Source organism: Sturnus vulgaris, chromosome 5, assembly GCF_052056855.1.
Source record: "Sturnus vulgaris isolate bStuVul1 chromosome 5, bStuVul1.hap1, whole genome shotgun sequence".
Classification (NCBI taxonomy): domain Eukaryota; kingdom Metazoa; phylum Chordata; class Aves; order Passeriformes; family Sturnidae; genus Sturnus; species Sturnus vulgaris.
Genome location: NC_142247.1, coordinates 66080445 through 66101220, shown reverse-complemented (window position 1 = coordinate 66101220; position 20776 = coordinate 66080445). Strand labels below are relative to the sequence as shown.

General features: G+C 37.8%; 1 protein-coding gene across 1 annotated transcript in view; it reads left to right on the top strand.

Moving 5' to 3' along the window:
• SEMA3A (semaphorin 3A) overlaps positions 1-20776 on the top strand; it is a 164970-nt gene that overhangs the window by 58390 nt on the left and 85804 nt on the right. The window contains exon 4 of the mRNA XM_014884314.2: positions 8303-8422. Within this exon, the coding sequence (XP_014739800.1) occupies positions 8303-8422 (120 nt within the window). The remainder of the gene's footprint in view (positions 1-8302; positions 8423-20776) is intronic.

The following is a 20776-nucleotide window of genomic DNA, read 5'->3' as shown; positions in this document are numbered from 1 at the left end:
AGAAATTTTACTTCCAAAGATCACTAGGTCAAATGGTTAGTGCTAATGACAAAGGTTTAGAGGTCTGATGTGTGAAGGGAGGCATCTACAAAGCATGGCTTCTAATGACTTCTTTTAATGGCTCCTGGATTAAGATTGTTTTCAGGATGGACCCTAGAGAATATCCCACCCAGCTCAGCCACCTCCATGCTTAGCCTTATTGGTAAACCCTGGGCCAAATGGCCAAATACCAGTCAGTGGTGACCCAGATTTGCAGGTGGGTAGTAGAGAGGCAGGGAGACATTTTGTGTTTTGCCCTCACTAACACAAAGGCAGAACCAGAGAAGCTTTCCATCTGCTGTGCAAGTGTGCTGACAGTACAACTGTTTGCTAATATGGCTTGCAGTTTTGTGGCTTGAAGGAATCAGGATATATCTGCCCTTTTTTTTTTTTTTTTTTTTTCTGGCTTTTTTTAATCATCTGCTTTCTTCACTTTGCTTTTCTTGTCTTGATGCTTTAATGGTTTAAATTCATGCAGACATCCTGCAACTTGAGTAAATTATACACTTTAAATATTCTCAAGAACTCTTGTCATATCAAAAATCAGACAGATCACAGGCATAACTTAATTGGAAAGATAACTGGAAGCACAGTAATCTGTACTATGCAGCCAAAAATGTCTTATCAACCCTCATCAGTCTGGAGTTTCTCAGGGCATATCTTGTCAGAAGAGGAAAATTTAGGTATGAAACTAATCAATGGTTCCTGTGCAATCCTGGCAGTGGTCACCATGCCTAAGAGTCGAGTCATTTATGACATCTCCAAAGGATTCAGATCCCCCAAATCACAATACCATATAAAGTCCTGTAGATCACAGGCCTGAATAAGGGCCACTGAATTTGAGGATCTGTCAGCTTTGAAAAATTAGGTGTAATCTTGGTTTATATTTGACTTGTATGTGTGTGATGAAATGCACACTGCTTGTAAGGCTTTGAAAAATGGGGGATGGAACTGCTAAGAAGTAAGTTAATAGAAACCCCTTTCTGTAACACAGATCCCAATACTTCAACTGCTCAACTTGCTTCACTCAGCACTGCAGACTAGCTTTTTCAGAGGGTAAGACTATAAAACATTGATCCTGCTAATTGCAAGGAACGATAATGACATGAAGGCGACGTAAATGATGGTATTGATCCCAGCTGCAAGGGGTACACAATCATAAATCACAGTTTGCAAATGTTTCCATGCCAGCTGTCCTCCCCCACTCTAAAACCATGCACCTGCCTATACAGGTTCAGCTGGAATGTTATCTCATGGAGTACAGGTGCCAGGCAGGATTTCCCCACCCATTAGGGCTTGCACACAGCTCCCAGTACTTGGGGACTTTCCTGTTCTGCCAACATTAACACAACAGCTTTGCAGCACTGTTGCCAACCAGCTTACTCCAATAAAATAAATTTTTAAAAGACCATTTCCTTTTAACAGGACGCAAATAATTTGCTTTGTTCATTGCTTATTCTGGGCCCGTTTAACCCAACTGTCCACTTGGACCAGTATTTTTCCAAATGTTACTGTAATAAAAAGCGGGCACACAGCAATGATTTTTAGAAAATGTTACTGCATTTTACAAAATCTTGCACCCAAACAGCAGGAGCTGTGAAAGCACACATGATGCAGAGCTCACCCTGCAGAGGCTTCCTCGCCCGTGCTTACTGACATGTTGAAGTCTTTGCTGGGCCTAGCTGAGAATCCATCATCTGTGTGCATGGCAATCACACGTATATTTATTGCACTAACACTTCAGAAATATTTTCCTTGCAACAATACTGCTCCATGCTGAAAAAGATAGCTGCCAGTACTGACTGAACTGATGGCAGCAGGCAGTAGCCCACCAGCAAAAGAGAGAAGTTAAAAAGCTCCCTGATAAGTCCAGAACATCTTTCAGCCATGTGATAAATTTGAATGACAGCAGTAATATCGGGGATTACTTATTCTCCATGGATATCCCTGACCTCATCACTTGAAAATTCAACTAATGGGACAGAAGAAGGAGAAAAAAAGTAAACATAATAATTAACCTCATGCATGGGACTTTATATGAAAGATGTCCATCCATTTTGATTTAAGACACAAAACACATATTTATTTTGCTTTTCCAGCTGTCAGATGATAGTTCTAAATCCTCCTGTCCATCCAGTTCAGACAAAATCTTATGATATTTTAATCACTTGGCTATGTGGGAAGACTGATACAAAGGAAGAATGTATTACTGGGTCTGATGCTTATCAGGATTAAATCAGCAGAAAACTGTTGAAGCTAATGATACTGTAAAGGATCATTTAGCTTTCTACTTATTGCCCTGCATAATCTGGCCATTTGCATTTGCTGCAATATCTGAGAAGCAGTATGGACGTCACTATTGGTTTAAAAAAAAAATGAAACCACTTTCTTAAACTAAGGAGAAAAATCTGGATATTAGTTAGTCAGAGGGACTTACCCTTCAACTTAAAAAGATGTCATTAAAAACTCTTTGCTGCATTAGTAATCCAAATCGAAGGACGTAACTTCTAGGCTTCTGGAGGAGAGATAATTACTGGAAACTCATAAAACCCACCTAAATTCTGTTTTAATTTTCATACGCGGAGCAGATGTTTTGACAGATGGATGGACTTTATTTTTGTAACTGTCCGGGAAAAGTCTGCATAACACAGCCTAATCAGTGTTACATATCTTTACTGTTTGTTTTTCAATCTTTCTGCATTTGGCTCTTATTCTTTTGGTTGCAGACATTTTCTTTGTAATTTATTTTTTCAGGCTAATCTCTCTCAGCATAAGCCCTTCTATCAACTTGATATATAAATATTAGAAAACCCTTAAAAAATAAATCTGTGTGTTTGGTTTGTAAGTCAGATACATTGATCTTCATATAGTGGGTGCCTTTCTGGAAAACCTAATTAACACTTTATCTCCTCTTTAAGACAGGCCCTCTGCCCTTATAGCTGGTATAGTATTTGGAATTAAAATTTTGAGTTAAGATACCAGTCCAGACATACTGGACCTCTTTGACTTTAATTCACACTCTGAATGTAAGTGACAGTATAATAATTTCTTAACTTGTTTTACAAGTAGAACTTTAGCACAGGAGAATTTGCAGCTGAGTTGGTGCTGTGGCTGCGTTACCATAGTATGATGCAAACTCTTTTAGCCACTTTCATTTCAATAAATTATCAGCATGGAACTGAGGATCTGAACCCCACAGCTTCCTCAGTCTAGTCTAGAGGAAGTGTGAACACGTTTATGATACCTGGAGTTCAATCCTTTTTCTCACTCAGGAATGCCCAGTGAACTTCTGGGGCATGTTCCCTCGGGTGGCCAAACGAACCTTTAACTCCCAGATTCAAGGTGGAATGGCTTCATTTGGATGCCCTGGTGCACTTATGCACCAAACTAACCCCAGGAAAGCCTGTAGGAGCTGCTTGGGCTTTGGTGAAGTTTTTGGTCCACATTCCTTCAAACAAACTGGATGGTGCCCGAGGTTTGTGGTGGCTGCTTCAGCTACTGCACATGTCACCATTTCTTGGCCATTCCTTGTAGGTTGCTGGCAGTCATGCCATCACAACTGTTTGCAGACACAGATCCAGCAGTCATATACATAAAAAAGTAGCTATCTAAAGAAGTTCTCTGTGTGCTGTGCTAAAAGGTCTCATATATGATGTAGGGATTTAGTTTCTTGGATTTTAAGATAGAAGCACTTCTGTACAAGGCCAAAGGCAGAACCTACAGCTCTTGTGGAAACCTTAGAGCATTTATTGAAATATAAATGAAGATTAATCCTCTCCAGGTGTAGGTAGATAAATGAATGGGTATTTTTGAGGACTGAAGTAACTCCCACATGATGTACCTAATTTTCCCTTTGAATATCTACTTCAATCATTCTATGCCATATGCAAGCAGTTATGCTTTCTGTTCTATGTATGTATATATAAACTCAAGCTTTAGGGCATAAAGCAGTGTTTAGTTTCATATAGACAAGAAAAGTTTCCTAATATTAATGAACAAGATTATTAGGAGCAAGAATTTAAGATGATTCACTGTGATGATCCCAGTGCTTCTCTTCTTTAACGTTTATTTTCATAACCCATCCAAGTAATACTTTCCTGCCTACAGAGAACTTTTCAAACCTTGCATTCATTTTCATTCACATTATTAGACTAAAGTGTTTAAACTCCCACAACACCCCGCTCTCGAGTTTGAAAAAAAAACCTTATTTCCACATGGAAAAGAATTTTTTAAGGTTTAATTTTCTTTCTTCGTCTGTTTTACTTGACAAAGATCAATATCCAAAGGTTGTGGATATGTCCAGTATATATTCCCTTTGAACAACATCCCTTTCTTGGGGAAAATAAAAGTGGATGCAAAATCACTGAGTGGCTGAACTCACATGCAGGCACAGTGTTGATCTTCCCTTCCTTACAGCTTCTCCCTCTGGGTTACCTTCTTTTCCTCTGGTGGATGCTTTTCCTGTCTGCTGTGTTTTCTGAGATGCTACATTCCTTTTGTTGTCTCTGTCTCCCTTCCAGCCTTACACTCTGCACTCATGCAGTGAAATGCCTCATCCTGCTGGCACAGACCTCCACTCCAACAATACAGCACTAGCCTGGGGGTCTGGCAGGGGAAGACACTGGTGCCAAGTGGGACAAGCCCAGTTGGAGACACCCAAGTCATTCCAGGCCTCCTGCCAAGGGGGCTGGGGAGCTGCTTTGTAGTGGAGTTGGTGTAGGCACCAGTGTTGAGACCAGCAGAGCTCCCTGCCAGGTTTCACAACTGATGGTGCCTGAATGCCACTAAAGCAGCTGTCCTGTGAGGGCAGGAATGGGGAAGCAGAATGGCACTGGGGATCAGTCACCCAAGTCTCATGTAGTGGCAGACCCAAATTGCATTCAGTGCGCACACACTTCCCCTGGTATCTTCTTTGTCATACCCATGTGCTGAGATTTAGACTCTGCAAATCATTCAAAGCTGTTAAAGTTGGTTTATTGCAGGTTTGTGGGAAGCTTTTTTGTCCCAGAGTCGCATAAACCAGGAAAACCCAATATTCACCAAAGCAAACTCTTGCTAAGTTCAGAATATCAAAGGACCAGATACGACATTTCCACACATAATGGTGTACCTGTGCAGCTGTGCTTGAGCACAATTAGACAAAGGAAGGAGTCTGAGATGGAAATCAGTGTGCCTGTTGCTATTGTTCCAGGGAGAATAGCACCGTCTCCCAGGCAGGGCAGAAACTTCACTTTGAACTTCCTGAGTTGACAAGGGCTTAAATCAGAACAGTAACTTTACTTTGATGTCATTTATTGTAGTTTAATACCCCTCTTTATTTATTTTTTTACTACCATGTAAAATATATAAAGAAACATAATCTGGTAGAGAGGTGTATGAGAATTTACTGAATAGACCTTAATGGTTCCTTTATGCAGCTATAAAACAGAGGGGAGCTATAAGAGCAGTCTGAACTGGACTAGGAACTTTAAATGTTATATAAATTTATTCATCATAGTCAAAGGTTTATTGCTGTAGGTATTTACCTTCCCCATTGTTTAACTAGGTTGTGTATTTCTCAGACATCTAAGGTAAAAACCATCCTGTACAAGGAATTAGGAGACCTTGAAAAGAAGGATGAATAGGCTAAATCTGCTTTTGGAAATACATTGTAAATTTGAAGTCACTCGACTGATATTTACTCATTTACACTACTACCAATCATGAACACTGGATGTTCAGGCATGGCTACGATAGGGTTAGTTCACCTTCTCCCCCAGGCTGATCTGGAATAATTCAGTGAAGGTGGTGATAGAACTTTTCCTAATTTCATCTGCAGAAATCAAAGAAGACTCCTGCCCCTAATCTAAGTAGGGTTTTTCCATCCCACCTTTAAAGCATTAGCTATCTAATACCTCCTTGCTGTGTGTTACAGATAAGCAGCTGAGTGGTCTCTGAGGGCTGGAGAATGGTGTTAATAACACCAAGGCTGTGTGCTCAGACCCCGTGTGGGCCATTCACTGAGGAGCTGGACTTGATGATCCTTGTGGGTCCCTTCCAACTCAGAATGTTCTGTGATTATGTGATTCTGAGTGCATATACAGTCACAGGTGGTGTGTTGCTGTAAATCAGAATAATTCCTCTGAAATCAGCACAATTTATTCACACTAGCTGTAGGTCCAGCCCATCTACTCCCAGCATTTTGTCTGTGGCCACCAGCCTCAAACACTTCATGTTCTTCAGGTAGGTTATTTTAAAAGCTTTAGTAAAAGGTAATAGTAGACCATAAAGACATTTTTTTAAATCATGATACATTAAACCTGACAAGGCAAAACACTGTCCTAGTGAAACAGTGTTGTGTTTATATCAGGCCAGATACAACTCTTAAATGAGAAACTTCTGATTTATTTAAAAACACACACACATCATTGCTCAATTTTAAATTATGTGGAGTCAAAGTCAGAGGCTCCATCTGAAACACAGAATGTCAGAATTTAAGAAAGGATCTATTTCAATTTTGTTTCATGAATTTGGGGTATTTGCCCATTTTACTCTTGTAGGCATTGAATTTTTAATACACTTTCATGGGTTTTCCATATTTTTTACTTAAAGCAGAAATTAAAAACAGAATTAATAAAAAATAGAAACATTTGTTTTTATGATTTATGCCCAGTATTTGCTTATTACTCTACCCCATGACAGTGCAAAGCAGTCTGTGGATAAACATAAATATAATAAATGTATGCTCATTCTTATACTTGTGTGTGGGAAGAATAAGAATGGACGAGAAATTGTGTGTGTTTTTATTAAGAAAGGTCAGAATGGAAAGAATTAAGAGTAACATCGATCTTTATTTCTTTCAATTTCCTGTTGGATTACCTTAACTATCTCTATGTTTTCTCTTCCATCTCTGTTGAAAAGATAAGTTAACAGCAGTAGGTCAGGGATGCAGTAAGAATCTGGATGTTTTTCTCTGGGTGCTCTTTTTAATACATTGCCATTATCTGTTATGCAAATATACAATAAAATTGTGAGAGCAATGTCATTCCAGTACAGTCCTTTATGTGAGGCAGGGAATCAGTGTTTCATCTGTGTAAGTTCATTGCTTTTCCCTGTGGTGGCCTAAGGCATGCCTCAAACTGCACGTGCATTTTCCTGGCAGAGCCTTTATTTTGTGTTTGGGAGTATCTGGTTTAATTAGCAAGCAAGTTGCAGAGAGGGAGGATGCCAGACAAGGAGATTTCCGTGGGTGCAGTAGCTCAGGTGGTGTTTCCATGGGCCCCAGTCTACTTGGAAAGGTAGAGTTGAGCAGTGTACCAAAAAAGTCATCAAATATGCAGAGAAAAATGTTCCTCATCTTAAACACAGACTTTACTGGAAATACTTAATTTCATTGTTCTCATTTTCCTTCTGTTTGAAATCCATTTTTTTCAATTGTGTCAGTAGACTGACTCACGGGCATTGACATGTTTCTTTTCTATGTTAGACCTGATTGAAATAAAAATATTAAACAAATGGAAAAAGTTGTCATATTGACTATCCATTTTAATAACATTAGGCATTAATTATGACAGTTTTGTTAACAGATAACAGATAATTGTACTAGGGACTGTTAGTGTTGCTATTAAGCTTTTATTTGCTGAGAATTAAAATAACTCATGATGTATAATTTACTTAGGAAGAAAACATAAAATCCAAGTCTCACAAAACTTGTATTCTAGGGGCTGTCAATGATTGTATGGAAGTTTAACATATGTATTCATGTGTGTAAGACTGGCCAGTAGACACAGGCAGTGGGAGTGAGGCAGCATTCATGTGATTGTTAAATATGCTCTATCAATGATTTGGTTTTCATCAACTCCTTCCATCTGGCCCATTTTTCTTCTAATTGTTACTTAATTGAATACAAGCAAACAGTTGGTCCATTTTTCTTCATTATTTCATTCTGACACATTTCTATAAATGGGTTTTGTCTTACAAACACAGCAATAGCATAAATTACAAAGATGAAGCATGTCTGAAACAAAAATTAGGATTTTTTTTCTGTAATCTTTTCTTCAGGGTTGGATGCTTTATTAAATAGCAACCAAAGATATTTAAATGAGAAATTAAATCAGGCCATTTATTAAATGCTTAGCAGTAAACAATCTTACGAACAGCATGAAATGATCACACTTTACAAATCTGTTCATTCAGCCATATATCTCTAACATAGAAGAGCTCCCATTAGTCAGAATCACCGAATTAACTCTATGAATAATTTTTTTTCTCCTTTTCTTTGCAGAGAGAATGTGCTAATTTCATCAAGGTGCTTAAGGCTTACAACCAAACCCACCTGTATGCTTGTGGAACAGGGGCTTTCCATCCAGTCTGCACCTATATTGAAGTTGGAAGCCATCCTGAGGTAAACTGTCTTAAAACAATATTTTTCTTTTTCCTCTTTTCAGTCTTTACTGGTGTATAGCCATGATCTCTTTCTGCCAAAATGCATTCTTACCAGTTTCTGTGCTTGGGAAGCAGATCTGGTAAGATCTGCTCCTGAATCAGGTGCTGACGTGCTGATTGATAAATCACAGCAGAATCTCTAACTTTTCTCCCCTCTACTGAATCTCTTCCCCCAGAGGCTTAAATAAGTACAAGTAAGCCCATTCTACTGGTCTTATACTTCATTCTGGCTCATGAAATTAAAAAACTTTTTTTTTTTTTTTATAACTGGGACAAATACCAGGAATAAGAGGGTTAGTTCAGCCGCTGTGTTTATTCTGGGCCAGACAGCATCTTTAGTTTCCTTCCAGTCTGTACAGTCTGACACCACCTCAGCTTTCTCCCAGCTGAGAATTAAAATAGTGTCACACCTTCATAAATTAAATCCTCCGTCTCAGATTTATCCTAACATACTGACAGTTTTTCATGTCACCTAGGTTTTGTTTTCTTAGTTTTTTGTGAAAAGTAAACCACTTTCTTTTTGCCCATTTCTTTAATCTCTTGCTGATTTTTGCTTAGTGAAATTCTTGCAGAATTCTTGCAGTTGCTCTTGTACCATTTTGTCAATGATCATCATAACTAAATAGATAAGCAGGATCTTCCCTGGTAAAAAGCAGAATCACTCACAGGAAGCCATGGGACTAGACTGGTTTTCTTTGCTGAAGATTTGACTAGAATGTCTCTGTTCTGACCTTCAAAACTTTTTCTCTCCAGAACAGCCAATTTCTTATTTTTCACTTGCGCATGTAATATGAATTAGTCTCCTTACTGTATATTCTGTCCGGCTTACCTGAGTATTGCTCAATGGACTGTTTCAGATTAGCAGTCAGACTGCTGATGTGCTTTCAGCATTTATGGATGTGTTTTGCTAGTGAATCCATAATTGTGTTACTTGTAGCTTCTGTGATCTTCAAAAATCCAGCTCTTTCAAGTTATCTTACGCTTTTGCAATTCAGATTTACAGATTTCCTTGAAAATAAAGACATCATTGTTGAATGAATGATGACTGTTTATTCTCATAGAAAAATTAACAGACCCTTTGAGTGCTGACTTCATAGTCTGGGAACGATTTTTACCTATGAAAATGTCTTTTGATATTTGAAACATAAGTCTTTAAAATGTTCTAAGGAAAAGGTTTTGAAGGGATAAGGGAGCTGCAGAGCAGAAAGGGTTTTGTTCATATTCTTTAATGCTTTATTACAATGCATTCTTGGCAATTAGTGATTGTCTCTTGACCACACACAGTATGTCATTGCTCACTGCATTAAACAGATTCTCTGCTTCCTGAGATCCATTTGGGAATTGGTAGACATATTAATTAACTCTAGTTCCGTAAGATGTGTGTCAATCAATCCTTGGCTATCTGCCAAGGGAATCTATCTGCACAGAGATAGCTCGTATGAGGTCATTTACTTCTACATTTGGCTGGTTTATTGCTGTACCATAAAACTAACACACACTTTATCAAGGATTTATAGAAAGGATGATCAGAGATGAGAGGCCAGATCTAACCTTGGTTTAACATTCTGGGTTTTTAAAGTCTTGAATCAGTCATATGTTTGGCCCTGGAATGAAAGAGGACTCTTGTTTTAGCTTCTTTTTAGCCTAATTATAAACAAAATCTAAATTTTGGGGGTTTTTTTGGTTAGGGTTTTTTTTTGGGTTTTTTTTTCATTTATGCAGTAAGTTTGTAAGTCTCCTTTAGCCTGGATCATTCTTATGACCCTTTGTTTCATCATCTCAAATGAGGGAAATCAGGAATGTGTTTATCTGAATTTCCTTGGATGCCATAGGCTTTTGTTTTCCTTTTCATACTTAAGATATGAGTGAAATAATCTTCACCTGCCCTTCCAGTGGCACAAGTTTCTGTATCCTCTGAATGGTTGTGCAGGAGGGTTTACTGCCTTCTCAGGTCAGATCTGCCCATGTGGAGAGAAAGTGTGGCAGGCAGGATGCAGTACCTACCTCTTCTTGGGCTTTAACAAATCCAACAGTCAGCCTGGGTTCTGTCCCTTGAAAGAGTGAAAATCAGACAAATATATTAATTTATTATATCTGCAATGAAAAATACTCTGTCCTTTCTCTCATCTAGCTCTTTCCTCTCCCATACTACCTAGCCAGGAATTTCAAATGTGCTTCATCTGTGGGAGATGAGGAAGAGGAGGGTGCTTGATTGACAGTAGCTATTAGAGACACGATGAATGAGGGGGATACAGTCCTAACCCCTGCACTCCTGCACAGTGCATCTGTGAGAGCCAGATGGTTTATGTTCTCATGTCAGACAGCAGCACTGGACGTGTCAAAGGGCTGTTGCTTCCGTATCATGTAGAGTTTATACCTCCCGTGCATATTAAAGAAGGTAGAAGTATAAGCAAAGACAAGCAGTTGATTATGAGTTAAAAATTGCCATCCAACACACTTCCTGAAGATTTCTTTTCTCCCACAACGCTTGTGGAAAATTAACTGATTTCACCATCTGCTTATTTATTTTTCAAGCACTTAGAAAGGTAAATGTGAACTGATTAAGGGAATAGTCAGGGAATGTACCTAGTCTGTAATACGGCTGCATGTTTATCTGAGCTCTGAATGTAACCCACCTGCCTGAATCCAAAGAAGAGGAAATCAGTGTGTGCCAGACTGGAGAGGGTGGAGAAGTGAAATTTAAAGAAAAGAGTGGCATAGAGGATAGAGGAGACTCTGGAAGCAATTGGAGTAGGCTGCAGGAGGTTGGAACATGGTACAATTTTTATGACTGGGGAAAGGAAAAAAAATTACTTTGTGTGACAGTCATAAAGTAATGGGAATATGAATTGTTATATCTGTTGAATATCTCTTTGATATGAAGCCGTGTATCACAGCCCCATTCCATACCTGAAGAAAGTAATTTCTGCTGATGGAACTAGGCAGGTTTCATTGAGTCTGATGAAGTACAGTATCAGAAGTAATAATAAAAAGCTAAAAGGATATGAACGGCATGCTGTGCATCTGATTAAAAATGATGTGCACAAATGTATACAACCTAATATGTTGTGAATTACACCGCAGTCTGAGGAGTAAAACAGACTAATCTTTGCTTAAATCCATTCCAGATGTGTAAGCAAATAACCACAGCATTTAGAGGGAAGAATAAAGTTAATGTTTCAATAGACTTTAAGCACGTAAGCCATGAGGAAGCAGGAAAGAACATATTCAGAGAGGATGTAGTGTGTGGATATGCAGAAAATACCTGAGGGCAGCCAAATTTAAAGCTTGATATCATCCATTTCATGTGCATGAGTTTAAGGGAGATGACCTAACACAGACACCTACACAAACTTCACGGATCTGGGGTTAGGCAATATGTAGCATTCTGTCCTCATAATGCAACATAATACAAGAAACCAATTACCAGACAGAACAAGAAAGTGATTAGTAAAGCTGTGTTTTGCACCCACTGACTTCTGAGGAAACAGGGCTGGATGTGTAGGAATGTTGCACTTAACGGTTGCAAAATTAAACAAGTCAGATCTGTGCTTGAAAGGAACAAATCCAACTGCAGGGAGACACAGAGGTGCATTAAACCCCCTAGAAAATCACAACAGGATGCAGAATGCACCTGCCTATGCATGCCTGAGCAGGGGGAAGGAGCCCTGCTCCCTTTTCCCGGGGCTCCCTTTGGGGTAGTTTGAGTGAACCAGCAGGGAACAGTCCTGTTTCAGTAAGAACAGGATTTTCCATTTACTTAACCCTTGCACAGAGGTGGAGGTGTACAGAATGCCCTACAGTACCTTTTTTTTTTTAATGCTCAGACAGGCACTGCAAAAGCTTTACAAAATTGTTTGCCAGATCCTCAGAAGGAATACATTAGGGTTTCTTCAGCAGAGGTAAAGGTGCTGTCTGAAGAACCAACCCAGCTTCTTTTATTGTCTCCTAATTCCAAATTTCTTGTCATTGTCCCAACAGATTAAAACTCATTTTTAACTACATGAACTTAAAAGATCTGGGATGACTTTACTTGCAGGTTATTTCTCAATCAATAAAGAAGGTTTAAATTCAGTTTAGATTTATGATGTACATAAAACATTAAGTTATTGCATATGAAGGTATATAATGCTACCACCTGTAACATATTTGCTTTTTCCGGACTCTGTGTATTTTAAAAATCTTTGGTTCAACTCATAAAATTTTGCTGAAATATACTTTCCACTCTTTTTTATCCCTTCTTTTCTTCATATTAGAAGAGGTCCAGAGTGCATTTCCTAAGTAATGGACATCCTGTTCCGACACATTTATGCATCTATCATTTTGTCTCTCTGTATATATTATATATATAGTGATGGAAGAACATTTTTGTCTTGAAGGAATGACTTTGAAGAAACTTACTAATTGAAGGATCAATGCTACTGCTGGTACTAAACATGTTGTGTTTATCTAATGTAAAAATTCAGGATGAAACGTTGATTTCAGTAGTAGTAGACGTGGCATACTTCATCGAAGACAGCAGACCTGTGTCAGTTTACTTCAGTCAAGATTCTGTGCTGTGGTTTTAAGTGAAACATTAGAGCAAATGTTTTTTTAAGTTAAAAATCACCTGAGGCTAGTTTTCTTTCCATCTAATCAACTATACCTTTATATGGTAGTTTTATGCATATGTAGAGAAAGTATGAAGGAAAAGATACTTTTAAAGGATTATTCTCATTTCTGATGGAACTGTTATGTGTGACATACTCGCTCTAAGCATCACTGTAATTACAGAGAAAAGCCATTAAAAGATTATCTAGTTTACAGACTGCAATAGCCTTCTTTAGTTCATAGGTGCCTTAAGCTTTCAAACTTCTAGATATCCTGTTACTATAGTACAGGAAAACAGAATTGAAGAGCCAGCTTATGCACAGTGTAAATACCTTCTAGAGCACTTCTTTCCATTGCATGAGTATATTTACCACGGAGAAAAAGAAATATCTCTTAGATCTTTAAAGACTGGTGCACTTCACCTTGTGTTGTTAAAAGCTGGAAAGTAGTTTCTGCTATACAGAGAAATCCCAGGCACTATAAAATATTGCTGTACTGATGTCCTTGTCTGTGGAGGATGGCAGGTAACAGGATAGTCAGTGCTAGGCACACATCTGTCCAAACACCTCACAGGATCAGTGGCCAGAATCAAAAAACAAAGGGGCTGGATTCCTCTGGAGATGATGAGACTGTAAACCATCACTTCTGCTCCACGTGACATCAATTTCCAGTCCCTTAGGGTACCCTGTGTGAAAATGCTTCACGCAAAATCAGGCTTTTCACACATGTACAATTTATCTCCACTTGTTAAAAAAGAATAACTCTTCTTAGCATTTTTTAAGTATATAGTTTTATATACAGTTATATGTAGCTATACATGGCATATAATTTTTTTCCAAGCCATAATTCATTATGGTACTTTTTGGGAAGAGATGTGATTGATATATTTACTTTTCAATGACCAAACTTATAAGAGTAGTAGAGGAAAAGGGCAGAGAACATGACAGTCCTTTCTCATATGACAATCTAAGTGAATCAGTTGTTCTGATAATGTCTGACCAATATTTCAGTAAGGAAACTAGGATGTGTTGCTGGAAGCTCTACACTTTTTAAGCACCATCATGCAGAAGCACACAATTCTTACAGGCTGAGTGCTACGTCCAGAATGGCACCCCTTGTTACATTGCATTGTTATGTGATAAAGTTACAGAAGTAGAAGGTCACCATAAAGAAGTAACTTGATTCCCATTTAAAAGACTTTTTGAAAAACTCCATAAACCCCTTTGTAAACAAATATTAATCAGGTTCATGGTTAAATGCTATTATTTATGAAGGCCTGTCTTTGAATACACTGCAGATCTCCTTTGACTTTAGCTGTATTTTGAACACTTGCTTTGCTAAAAGAGAAGTTAAACCAGGAAAACTCAGATTTTTCAAAACTTCATCCTGTCATCCTCAAGCAAAATATATTTCCGATAAACATTTATTTCCAGAACAGATCCTTTAAAGTAGGACTATTAGGCTTTATGCGATAATTTAGCTGTCGGAGTAGTTTAATTTATGAAGTAAACTTCTCTCAACTGAATAGCACACATGGCAGCAATGGCTGACATCTTTCCTACCCCTCACTGTTGGGAAAGTCTACACAGCTGCAGTGGATATTTCATCCTCAGCAAAATGGGACTCTCAAAACAAAAATTTAGATTTTTTTTCCCCAAGTATCTTATTTTGTCAAGATAAGAATCTATTTTCTAATAAAAATTATAATGCATACTAAACTGTTAATGTAAAAAACACAATGAGAGTATGATAAATTAAATATATAGCTACTGTTTTTCATCCTGGTATGTTCAATTAAGGAGGATGTGCCTTTATGACAGCTGAATTCTTGACAACTAGCTGATCCATTTGATCTTTCATTTACCTATTTAAAGGTGTATTTGTAAGAACAGGGATATTCCAAATGATAAGTATGCAAAGGATATGGCTCGGTGTCTTAAAATTCAGATTCGGTATGAATACCATTTTTGGAAGTAAGGTATTTAGCAAAGGGGTCATGCTTTAATCACTGACAGGAAATATGAACATTGTAGGTTTTCAGCTGTCATTTAATGCATCCAGTCCTGCCCTTGCATATTTCATAATTACACCTAAGCAATTTGGAATATATTTATGTCTAAAGTGACAAAGTCACTAATTATGTCTGAGGCTCACTCTGAGATTTACAGTTGAACATTTACATGCAGGAAATGAAATCAAGTTTTAAACTAACACTAGTGAAAACAGTGTGGTGGCTATTTTATTTCTTCACCTTTATTCCTCAGACTATATGGCTGAGGGTAAAATGGAAGCATGGTTCTTTAGTAAGTCATGCTGAGGAGAGGTATAAGATATGATGAGAAACAGAACAAAGACATGGAATTTACAACTGCAAAGGCCATTTGTTGCACAGCAGAAACCACTAATGAAACTGTAATCACTATTCAAGTCTGATCATTTCAGCTATTCAGCAACTAACTTTTGTTTAGGACTTGATAAATTTATCCAAATTGCTATGGCAGACCTCCCAGTTTATTCCTAAGAAACCAAGCCAAACCAAACCAAACTTAAAAAGTAACTCTAGAATCGTATTAACTTAATATTACTTTATACGGATCTTTCAAAGAAAATGTAAGTGGAAGTCACTCTGCAGGTGATGTTCCAGCATTCTGCAGTTTGGTTTTAATTGAAACAAATAAAACCCTGAGATGAGGAAGAACTAATAAGGATATGGTCTGGAGACAGCATCAGTGTTTCCATGGATCTGGTCTGGTCTCTACAGGTATGCAGTGGCACAAAAGGAACTTTGGAACCAGCAAGGTACTTGTCTTGTCCTGCACTTTCGGGAAAGAAAACCCTCTAATTAAGTAATTGTTAACATGGGAATTTTTTTAATGTTTTCCCAATGCAAAAAGAGTCCAGTGTGAGTGATAGTGTCAAATTTGAAAGCCCAGCCTCCTAATGAGAGGAATCTATGCACTGGTATGCTTCCAGTGAGATAACTGAGGAGACCATTGTTCCCTCACTGTACATGGCTTTCGTCCTTGGTTGATTACAGTGGAGAGCTGTATACAGTGTGCCACAGCTGAATGGCTTCCATGAATAAGAAACCAAAGCCAGTCAACAAATTCATTAGGTTCAAAGAAATAAGTCTCAGAGCTGTGGGAAAACTTTTGTTTATGTTGCTGGAGGGGAGAAACAAAGACTGAGATAGAGAGAGACCTCCATGGAAGTGAATTTGCAGAGTGGAGTGTGCACATGTGCACAGGCAGAACCACTGGGTGGACTTTCACTTATACCACATGTGATGTCTTGTTTTGTGAGTCTGTGTCTTAAAACCACAGATAACTTTGAATTTGCTCAGATAATGAGTGATTCAAGTTAAAGACCCTCTTAGGATCTGGGCTTAATTTATTCTTTTAAAGTATGGGGTGTTTTTTTCTAGAACTATTTGTCTTCAGTGGAGTTCCCTATGGCTTATACTGGGGTAGTCCCTATGACTTAAAACTGAGGTGCACTTTTCATTTTCATAGTCACAGGAAAAAAACCACAATAATTTCTGGCATTGTTAGAAGGATTACTCAGAATTTTGTGACTACTTTAAGGAAATTAATTCTAGTAATGGCTACCAGAGGAGCTGAAAATACACCCTCTGTTTGCATTTGGATGTTCATTATTTCTCCTATCAGTTAAAGGATGTTATGATTAATTATTTATTCCCATAATGTAAATGTTCCCACTGACACATGGTTACCTTACTATACCATGAGACAATACAAGTTTCCTAATTCATTACAGACATGGATTGTACTTTTAAGAGGTATGGCAGTCACATTAAGATGTCGATCCAATTTTCTGGGTGGGAATATTATGTTGGCTCATCAACAGAGCCTATAATGTTTCTAGTAACACAGAAGTTCAGCATTTGCCTCTTGTTAGAGCAACAATTGAAAACATTAACCCAACTTCACAGTCATGGAACATATGCAAAATTTCATCCACACACCTCCTGAAACAAAAGACAAGTATGGCTAAACCCTTTGATCTCTTGACCAACATGGGGGAGAAAAAATAAAATAACAAACTACCATCTGTTGGGAAACCAATGTAATAAAAACAGTGGAAAGCCAGCTTATCGTATAGACTGACTTAATTGAGGAAATGACTTATAAATAGAATTATTTCTTGATTTAGAGGCACAGGAGGAAACAAAAATGAAAGAAGGAGTTGCTGAGTTCAGGTTTGGACATATCAGCACCAAAGCAGCATTATTCATTGTGGGATTGATGTCACAAAGCTTCAGTTGACAGGGGCTGACCTCATGAAGAAGAATCGTAAATGTGATTTCTGCCACTGAAGGAAGTGACTGCATTGTGTTTGTAGCTCAGTACCAACATCTTGTCAAATAATCTTTAAACAGCCAAGGTCACAATGCAGCAGGTTTTAGCTGTGAATGATGCTCCACACACAGACCACAGTGCTGTGAAATGCTGAACAGCAAACTAGCCAGTTATATTAAATATTCAGACACAAGAATGTAAAGAAGGCCTTATTGGTGAACTAATTTCACTGGTCTTTGCTTAAAATTTTATGACAGCTGGCATGCTGTGAAATGCCTTTCAGGCCCTTTTTAAAGTCTGTGGGATATATTTAACTGTCAGAGACACGTGAGTCTGAAAACTGTGCCTTTTCCCATGCTTTCAGACCAACCTAATATTCATAGTTTCTGCATGTTCACATTGTGAGTTTAATGGTACACTGGCATGGTGGCTGGCCTGCAGTTAGGTCCAGGAAGGGTCCAGGGAGGCTGTGTATGGCCATGGCACAGGCTGCTCAGCAGTGATGGAGACGTTCATGCCTGATCTCCTTCAAAACCTGTTCCTGATGTTGCTTCTGACCACGAGACTCTCGCTGATTCAGAATTCCCAAGAAAGGGGGACTTTCCCCAAAGGAAAAATGAGAACACTCTTGGATGTAGAAGCTGTCAAACAGATTCAGGAAAGAAAAAGTCACTTTCTACAATGGAAGGCCTCCTTGGTGTGTTTCAAACCCCTTGAACATCTCTTTCATCAGCAGCTGCAGTTGGCATGACAAAAATGCCTTCTCCACAATGATTAAACCTTACCTCTTTTTTAATAAAAAGCAAAGCAACTACAGGTGAAACTGCTATTTCTGTGAGTAAACAGCAGGACACAAGTATTTCCAGCAGTTGTCTCGTGGAACAGGAAATAATTGTTCTTCTGCTATCTTGACCATCTTCACTTTTATGTACATACTCACGTTGATATAAAAAAAGCTTTCATAATACTTTCCAGATGCTTCCTTACCTTTAAAATATTTTGAAACTGAGTCTCTTCTCTACCGTGTTATACGAGGACTGTCTTAAATTTGTTGCCATGTAAATTCATTAAAATCATAAAATTTAATTAAAAACTACTCAATAGTTCAGCAAGAAAACAGTACTTACTTGACTACTAATTAGTACTTTCCTTCCTGATGAAAAAAATTACTGAATTGTGTAAGGAGTGAATAAGAATTAATCCCATATATACCAGACAAACAGAGAAGATGGCTGGAAGAGGAAGGATCTCTGCAAAACAAGAGCAGATAGAATGTACCCACTGTACGTTTTGTAACTTTCCTAAATACCCTTACGAAGTATAAAGAATATGTTTCTTTGCCTTAATCTTTTTTGCATCTTGTGTTTTGCCGGCATAAGAAGACAGAAATAAACTAACAGTCAGTTATTTCAAGATCTCTAAAGTCTTCCGAGAGAAAAAATCCTTCATCCTTCTTTAAACAATACTCTTGTGAGTATAGACAGCAGGTACAGGAATGTATGCTTGATTGCTGAAATACTACCTGTCAGCAGGAAGAAAATGCGGCTTCAGTAACAGGTCATGGCTTAGACAAACACTGCATTTTGTGCATGGAAGGAACATGGGACTGTGCATAGAATAATCTAAAAATAACAGATACAAAAGCAGTATATAGACATAAATAATTACCTCCCTTTTACATTAGTCCATATATTTTCTGCAATGAAGACTTAATCAATTTACTGCTGAAATGCTATGGGAGATTAAGAATAGTACTGAAAAAGGCAGTGTTTTAAATATTTGTGCTTGTCCCATATGCCTTCGGCTTGTGTGATGCTGGAAATCAGACTGAGTGATTGCAGCAACTCTTCCTGGTCTCAAAATCTAAGAATAAACCCACTGGAAGTCACTTAGAAAAAAAAATTGTTTGTACTCTTCCATTCATGCTGAGTTCCAGTTTAGATATCTTGTAACAACTTGTTTTCTGTTTATGGCACTTGGTAAGTCTGGAAATGTGCTGGCTTCTCTTGGAGCTCCTGAGCATAAGCCATATAGAATCTCTGCATCTTCCATCAAATACCATTCCTGTGAGGGAAGTGTTCTGTGCCCTTCTGTTCCTTCCTTCACCTCTCCCTCGTTCATGTAAGAAAAATAATTTAATGAGTATGACCTGACTCAGATGAAATACATGCCTCTGACTCTTTCATGCCTCTGTGGACTTGGAGTAAATTAGTTATTTCCTAAGTAACTCATTTCATTGGAAAAGGGTGAGTAACTTTGCAGTATTTCTTGGGAACTCAAGGAAAGACTAGTTAGTGCCCGCTTTTTCTTTTTCTTCAGCTTCTGTGTTATTTGCTGTTGACAATTCACATATGGTTATTTTTATTTTTTCCCAGAAGAAAGCTTTGTTTTTAAAAATATTTTTTTCTGTAGCTCAGTGAGTCAGAAAATAATGTGAGAAACATTTGGATGAAAAAAACAGTCACCATCAGAAAACTTAGCTAAAAAGAAGTGTTGTGCAGAATAAATAAATGTTATGATGAATTCACGCCTATTAGAATTGGCGATGACTTGCTATGTCATCTAATCTATTCTAATTTGTGTCCGTTTGCAGTCATCTACAAATCTGGACTGTCTTCTCACCTTTAGTGATATAAATCACAACTAGTGATTCTTGCAGTACAGCATTAATTTGCATTTTAATTATTTCAGTTTCAAATATTGCACTGCTAATCATAATTGTACACATTGTCCATCCCTAAGCAATTTCCTATTTAGTGTTCATGTCAGAGAGGTCCAGAAGAACTGGACTATTGTACAACTTCTCTCCTATATGATTGTATATAGTTTAGTTAAGAAATGCTTCCTGATTTATGAAAATCTGTGCATTCTACCAAGTTGCATGGTCACACTCAGAGAGATATATTAGTAAGTGTTTGCAAGTATGTAATCAGATAAGAACACAATATTCTCCATTAATGAAATATGATCCATAATGAATTTTGCATAGGAGTGCTAATAACTACCTTTAGGTTAAAGTGCTCAGATGTCACAGTATAACAATATCTGTCTTAGATGTGTATCATTATGGCAAGTAATTAAAGGTTACTTAGCTGTTAAATGGTTACCTTGGAGGAATCCTTCAGTAACATGGCTTCAGACATGCCTTCACAATGAAATGAATTTAGTAAATTAAATATCAGCCTCGTAGTAGTTATTATATACGCAGAATATCAGGTATATAAATATATAATTGGTCAGGGGACTTGAAGATGTATCCATTTGCTATTAAGTATAAAACAATCTTGGTTTTTCTTATAAGTAGAAGAAAGCTGATGCATGTTAGAAAGAACAGTGACAAGACTGATGAAGAGAAGTGGAAAGTCAGAATTCTCACAGTGATGTTCCATGTGCTGCATAAATGC